Source organism: Triplophysa rosa, linkage group LG16 (genome assembly GCF_024868665.1).
Source record: "Triplophysa rosa linkage group LG16, Trosa_1v2, whole genome shotgun sequence".
NCBI classification, from domain to species: domain Eukaryota; kingdom Metazoa; phylum Chordata; class Actinopteri; order Cypriniformes; family Nemacheilidae; genus Triplophysa; species Triplophysa rosa.
The window spans coordinates 14,486,201-14,494,197 of record NC_079905.1 but is presented as its reverse complement, the minus strand read 5'-3'; the positions used below and the strand labels follow the sequence as shown (position 1 = coordinate 14,494,197).

At 36.7% G+C, this 7,997-nt stretch overlaps 1 protein-coding gene across 2 annotated transcripts in view; it reads left to right on the top strand.

Annotated features, from left to right (window-relative positions):
• The first annotated feature begins 171 nt into the window (after window positions 1-171).
• tpd52 (tumor protein D52) overlaps window positions 172-7,997 on the top strand; it is a 29,694-nt gene continuing 21,868 nt past the window's right edge. Inside the window, exon 1 of one of the 2 annotated variants that reach the window (XM_057354026.1) lies at window positions 172-346. In XM_057354026.1, the coding sequence (XP_057210009.1) occupies window positions 328-346 (19 nt within the window). In that variant the 5' untranslated portion in view covers window positions 172-327. Of the gene's footprint in view, window positions 347-5,720; window positions 5,739-7,997 lie in introns of those variants that run through there. The other variant, XM_057354025.1, reaches the window with a different exon arrangement.

The window sequence follows — 7,997 nt, the reverse complement described above, 5'->3', positions numbered from 1 at the left end:
CTATATTTACAACGATTTAGACAACATCAATGCATACGTTTATGTTTATGTAAATTAATGCCATTAAGTAGCGTATTACTGCAGTATGAATTTGTTTCAGCAGAATCAGCATAAGCTTTTATTGTGGCGCGCAGGTGGGACCTCGTGCGCGTTGCTGTTTACATCTCTACGTGCATTGCGTCGTGACGCCACAGACGACCCCACCCCACCTCGCGCAGCAGCCCAGTTGCGGTGGCAGCTTTGAGCTCAAATTTGCAAGATTGAAGTGGGAAAGCAAGACCGCGGGTACCAGAATAACTTACAGAATAAAACATCCGCAAAGACAGGATGGAGGAAGCCGATCAAGGTATCTGAAATCTTCTGAGAGCCTGAAATGACATGCGGAAAAGATTAGATAAGAAATGCAACTGAACTCAACTTTCAGAAGTTAGCTAGCTTGTTTGTTAGCACAGCCAGCAGATGCTTTTAGAAAAGTGCTCGATTTAATTTCTTGTGTGAAAGTTGGTAATGTGACAGTTGGTCAGAGGAAATATTTATAAATTTGCGTTTGGTTTAGAGTAGTTTTCAGAATGAGATGAATTTCATTACCTAATATGTGATTGTTTAACGTTACACTAGTAAAATTGATTTGGGAAGTACGTTACTAGATCCTAACCATCGTTTCCCATCTTTTAACTGAAAAACATATTTGTGGTGTAATAAATAAGGATGTTTGTAACTGTTTAACATGCGTGGGCTTACATTGCAGAATCGACAGCCTGTTTAAACCATTTGTTATCTTCAAACACCTGCTGGAAATGTGTGTCTGTGTTTCCACACATGAAATGTCATTGACTTGATCTTGGTGGTACATTTGTGTTGAATCAGTTTGAAAAATTAGCTTTTTGTTGTAATGTCTTGTAGACCATCTGTTTATTTTAAGGCATACCAGTGGTCATTGATATACCCTAAACGCTCTGATATACAAAGATGTCACAGTTTTGACAGCTTTCTCCCTTTCCCTTCTCTTATTTATCGTTATCATTTATTGATGTTTCCTCTTGTTTTTATTTTTTCATTCTTGTTTAACTTGTTTTAATTTAGAGAATCTGACTAAAATAGGAGATGTAGAGATTGGATCTCAAGAAGACATGTGGAACATAAGGTTGTTGTGATGGCTGTTCCCACTGTTGGTATCTGTTGAGTCTGGGTTCCTCTTTGGCCACTGCACACGTTGCTTTAACAGTGTGTAAATGTTGTTTTTGTGGTTCAGTGTGTACTCTGATTGTGTTGAGATACCTGGTGTTGATGCTATCATCTGGGAGGTAACACATTGACCTACATTCTATTGATTTAAACGCATATTGTGCCCCAAAACCTTTGTGTAACTGCATTGTGTGCTGTGTCCCAGAATGTGACCTGATAGAAATATTGAAGACATTGAGATTTCTATAGACGGCTTCATTGGATGCATGCGCCTGGCCCTAAGTTAACATCTGGTCTGTATTTGGTTATGATATAACAATTTATTTGATATTTAACTTATATAAATATTTTATTATATATTAATTGTATTAAATTACATTAAAACTACTCAACAATTATTTATTATTTGTGGAGGTTTACCAAAAGTTAAGTTTGGGCCACATAACGTTTTGTTTTGTTGTTGCGCTGAAACCATCTATAGTGTCTGATATATTTCTATAGTAGTCAATAAAGTTAGGTTGTTGTTAAGATGCTAGATGTCAATAACAATAGGGTGGTTGACACACTACTATGTATGTGTAGGGCTGTCAGACTTAGAATTATGAAATTTGATTGACAGTTGTCTAATAAGTAAATAACTGTGATTATGGTGATTATTTGTATATTTTAGGCCTTTGAAAATGATTGTGATTAATTGTCATACAAGTTTTCATATATTTTATGTGCGTCATTCATTAAAAATGGTCAAACATTGTGTCACAAATTTAATTTAATTAATCAAATAAATAATTAATAAGATGTTTACTTGCAGTATAAGAGAAATACACTAAATATCTTTATCCGTGTATATTCATTTAATAAAATGTATGTTTCACAAATTTAAACATTCTTTAAATAACAGAAACAACTATCACAATAGTCAACAGAATGGACAGTAAAGTCCTGAGAACCCAAACTAAAACTGAGATATGAGGATGATATTCAATGATATCATACTATAATTACCTTATACCAACCAACTCAAATGACAAAAAGTTAAAACATTGCATTTCTGTTTTGTTATATATTATCAACCACGCAGATCTAATATTTTGTAATTTCCTCATCACTAAATGTCACACAGAGCTTATTTTTGTAGTCCTCTCTGTTCTTCTGACCATTCTGTGTCCATCTTGGTCTACTCATCTCCTCCCCACTCCTTGGATCTGAGTGGCCTGTTTTCTCTCATCCCTCCTGGGCTTTAGTGAGCTGATGAGCAGCCACTCCAGGAGCCAGAGCCTTCCTGTCTGAATCTTCTGTTCCCCACCCCTCTTCTCTCTCACGCAGAGCTGCCATCTGCTCATTCCTCTTTTCTGCATGCCCATGTCTCTCTACAGCTGCTGCCCACAGGCCATTGTGCGACCTGATGAGCAGATTGCAAGACAAAGCCAGAGAGACACCTTTCGTTTATTTTCCTAGAGATGGTGGGCAGGTATACCCCCTTCCAGTAGATTTATTTGTGTATCCCATACTGCTAATGCACAATGTGTTTGTTGGAAGCATCGTAGAAATCCCTAGTTAGCGAATCTGTAGTAAGGATGTGGCACAAACTTGCTTTGTTGCATTAAGGATATAAAGAGTGAGTCATCAACGGGAAACCTCTCACCCAGAGACTGAACGCAGAGGGTGTAGCCTTCTGTTCCTGTTTAGTAGTGACCTGTGGATAAGAAAACCTGCTTTTAACACTGTGAAAGTCAGTTTACATCTTAAATAAATAGACTTGATTTGTAGTGATCTGCTGTTTAGGCAGTGCTTTGCTAGATCAATGCATTCTTCTCATCTTGCTGTCATAGAAACAGAGAAGTAAAAAAACTAATAGCAGTTCACTGTGGAATGAGGAACCTGTAATCCAATCTTTACAGGTATTGTTGAATTTGGTCTCTCATAAATGTGAACGTCACACATTTAGGCTTAATTGGTTAAGTAGACCAGTCAGATATAGAGGTTGAACGCTTACCTGACTTTTATCTTTTGCCAAAAACTACCAGAGAATTTTTATGATCTCAGCGGATGGAAATTTCCACTGTGAAGTTTGTTGGTGCGCTGCAGTGTTGAAACTCTGGTCTGCATGTTAAGACAGTTTTCTTTCAGACATGCTTTCACTACATGTGTTTTTGATGATGGCGCTCTCAAAACATCAGAATGTGGAATGACAGGTTTTGTGATGGCTTGTTGAAGTATAAAGAATTTTTTTATCATTTAATTTAGATGTTATTTCAAATGTTGTCTTGATGTCCCTGTTGGTCTCTGGCTACATTTTTGTAATTCTTTTACGATGTGTACACATACTGTTACAGTGAATTGGTTCTCAAACGTTTTCGTTGTAAGGCCCCCTTTGTGTGGAGTGCATCGTTTTGCGGCCCCCCAAATAAAGACTTATAATCCTAAACGTAGAATTTTAATTAAACCAAAAACATATTCAGGTAAAATGCTAGAACATCAATTATTTTGGTTGGTGGTCTAAATTGTATGATACATTTCTAAATTTCATAAAATGCCACAAAATTTGTGGACCCCCTGGATCCATTTTGGGCCCCCCCCAGGGGGAAACAGCCCCCAGTTTGAGAACCACAAAATCACATTTTGCTGTCATTGTAATTTAATTTCAGAGCCGGTTTTGGCATATCTGTTACAGTATATATCCCCCCACAGTTAAAAGTGGACATTTACACCCTATGTTCTTGTACTTTGTCATCTGTCAAATAACCAATGGGGTAGCCAAACTAAGAAGACTGAAGGCCTCTTCACACCAAAAATGACAACTCTTAAGATGATATAACAATAACTACATTATGATAAAATCACAACCAACATTATGTTTATTGTAAGCTTGCACATTACAGTTTTACATTTCAAATGAGTGAGCTTTTATAATTAGAATTGATTTTGATTGGCTGTCAGTGTTTTATTGTTCATGGCTTGGGGTAATTTCCAGACTTCCTATTTCCCTCTTTCATGCTGTATGATTTCTTGTCATCTCTTTACTGTATAAAATCTATGAAGGCCAAAAACCTCATAGTGTTACAGCAATATTCCTAAACCATTGCAGTACATTATTTTTGGTTGGGCTAGGGCTTTAATAGAATATGGCAGATTTCTCGCATTTGTCGTTTAAAATTATGCAAGCCGGTCTTCCTGAAACATAAATGTGAATATTTTACCACTTTATTGAGAATTTTCAGATCTTTTCTCACTTTTTTAACAAAACTACAGTGGGCGAGTCGAGTCATAACGTCAAATGTAAATATATGGCTTATTTTATTTTACACAGAGTTGAGAATTTTGGCAGGGTTAGGATGTTGACTAACATTACACTGAAGAGAGAAACTTGAGGCCATGCAGGGTCTGAAATGAGCCTTTTAGCCTACAGAGCTGATTTCATAAGCGCCTTTTTAGTATGCTCAGTTTTAACTTATTGATTAAATTATTTAACATGTGCTGTAAAATATTATTTTGTTGGTTGGGCAACACTTTTGTCATGCCAAAATATGTATAAGCCCAGACTCTCATTGCATCTGCATAAATTGAGTTTGCATTCACTGGCCAAATAGAAAATGTACTTGCATTTGGTGCCTGGCGGGTGTTCATTTACAGACCCTGCCTGAGGACTTAGTACTATGAGTCTCCAACTGTTTTGCAGGAATAGATTCTGTTCAGCCATGTGACCAAGCAGATTTATAACTTTCATTTAATTTTGAACAAGGAAAAATCCATTTTTTTAACTCTGGGCTGTCAGAATTAGTGGTATTGTTAAAAGATAATTTCCTTTACACACCATGTCAGTAATGTGTTCCACGTTAGATTAGATCTAGTCTCAGCCTCAGACGTCACGCCCACGATCCGTTGTCTGAACGTCTGATACATTTGGCACACTTTTTTGGAAACACTTCAACGAGTTCGAAGTCGTTGTCTGATTGGTTAAATTCCACAGGATTTCTGGGAGACGTGTGTGTCGCGTTCTTTAACGGTCCGCCGGGAAACAAAACAAAGCGGTCCGATCGAATTAGAAAGCTTCCGTGTTACATCAGTGACAATGAGCGTTCATCAAGACCGACTAAACGCTGCTTTTTTAAACGTATGCGAGGTTCATAGTATAGATTCTTTAAAAGACGTCCAAGAGTTTTGTTTGAGGTACTTAGTGGAGTCTAAAAGAGATGTTTTAACGTGTTTGCTGACTGGATATGGCAAAAGTCTTATCTTTCAAGCCTGGCCGACCGTCTCCCAGAATTTGGAGGGGTACCATAGAGATACAGTTTTGCTTGTTGTTTGCCCTCTCACATCTATTATGGAAGATCAAGTAAAATACCTCACAACGAGAAGGGGATATCCGCCGCATATGCGGGCCAAGATGAAAGAACAGACGCTGACATAGCAGTTGGACGGTTTAGTCTTGTGTTTGGTTCTCCAGAACTGCTTGTTGGAGTTAAAAAGTGGAGAGATATGCTCCAAACAAATGTTTACCGGGAACGTATTATTGGCATGGCTGTCGACGAAGTGCACACTGTTCTACAATGGTAAGTAATGCTATTGTTCTCTGCCAAGTAGGTTTCGTGTATTTTCTGTTTTAATGCATAAAACTTACTAAACAGCTGTTTTGTGCTTACATTAGTTTGCTTTAGTTACGTGTATTTACATGTGTGTTTAAGCTGGTGCTCTAGGAGACTGAAGCGCCATTGTAAAAGTAAATTTGGAGACGATCGTGAATGAATGATTTACTAGTTGCACATCGGTCTGTAATTGTGGGGACATTTCCACGCCACTAAACATGATGCAGCACAAAACTATACTGGATTGGTAGCTTCACCTGTCAGTCATATTGTCTTTTGGGCGGGCCTTGACCAATAAAAGCGGCCAAAGCTACGCGAGACTAGATTAGATCCTACTCCCTTTGATGATGTTACATTTTTTACCACCTAGGGGTGTGTGATATTGGCAAAAAATCTCGATGTGTTCTGGGATTTTGCCGATAACGATAACCAAACGATATTTTAAATGCATCCTTAGAAAATATGTTTGTAAGTCTTATATTGTACTACTAGCTTAATTTTGCAACACGCTAACAGAATATTGATTACTCATAATAGTAATAATGAAAACAATAAATTGAAGAGAGGTCTTAAGGTTTATTATTTTAGATAGCAAAACAAAGAAATTACAAAACACTGCTCAATGAAAATATTTTTTACATTACAATTTTAAATGTTTGCATTTATAAACAAATGACTCTCTTCAAGTTCTGTAAAATGTGTCAAAAAGCTTAAATAAAATACATTGCGAACAGTAGCACTGTACAATTACACAAAGATACTAGAGAAAATGTAACAGTTTTCAACAATTTGCAAAAAAATTAAATCACTTAAGATTCAGTCAAATATAGTACTATAATGTAAACAAATGACACAGTACAGTTTGGCAATGTAATTGCTGACCGCATTTGTTATGTCTTGCCATCTGCCACTTTTTTTGTCGTAAGCAGGGTTCCCACTCTTCTTGAAAGTGCTTGAAAGTATTTGAATTTCTGACATATGAATTCAAGGACTGGAAAGTATTTGAAAACAGACATAGGTACTTGAAAGTGCTTAAATTAAACAAACTAGATTTTGTTAGTTGCAGTGCTGTTAAAAATATTGGTTAGTGTTGCCGAAGCCAGAACAAAAAACCGTTGCTGATCTGGGGGAAAGCGGGAAGAACTTAAAAAAAGAGGCTTTGAGTGGATAAATCGTGATCATGTGCAGTACTGCGTAAATCAGTCAGAGGCGTGGAGTTATTTAACTCGCTCAATGCCAGAGAAGTGCAAATTCAACGATGCTTGAGCTATAATAAAAATATGGTTTATCAAAGTTAAGATGTGGAGTACACCACCAGGTTATGCATCAAGCAAAACGGTTAAGATCATCGTATACAGTCAAACATATGTTGTATTAAACCACTGCTAAAAAAGTTTCTTTTCAGCTACGTTCATTTCAAGAATAATTCCATTAGTTATCATTATTCTTGTCAGTAAATGTGCCTTAAGAATTTGAATCGTTTTTAGGATGTTAAGAAACACTGAAATGCTAGCTAGATAGCATTGGTTTATCAAAAACAAAAACATACTCCCAGCAATGTTATCTGTTGCAGTAATGAACTTTTGCTGTGTGTTTGGGCGGAGGTTTGGATATTTGAGCTTGCTATGTCTGAAGTCGCTCAGTCATTTTTTATCAAGTTCACCATATCAGCAGTGATGGAACGAAATGTTTGAATGCTGGTGTATTCCTACACGCATCAGAGATCTGTATCTTTTAGAAACTGCTTTGCACCTAATTTTGAATATAACAGTAATAATAATCATCATACAGTAATATCATATATTTTTATTTACAATTTATTTGCTATAATGTCTTGAAACTTTCCAGAGCACTATTTACGCAGATTGACAGATGACATTGAGCGTACATAGCGCTCTCAGGTCACCGTTGATTACTTGTCACATTGAATGCTAAATAAATAAATTGAAAATAAAAATATTCAAATGAAAGGCGAATTCCAAACAGAAGTGAACTCACCTTTGTTGTACTACCCTTGAAAGGCAGAACCCTTTGAATTAAGCTCCTTGAGGGCATTCTCATCTGTTTATTATCAAAACTAATAATGCACAATCATCCAGGTACTAGTGTTGTCACGGTACCAAAATTTCAGTAGTCTGTACCAATACCAGTAAAATTCCACGGTTCTCGGTACCAATTTTGGTACCAAAGCAAAACACCAGTACATGCTAAATGAAACACAATTTT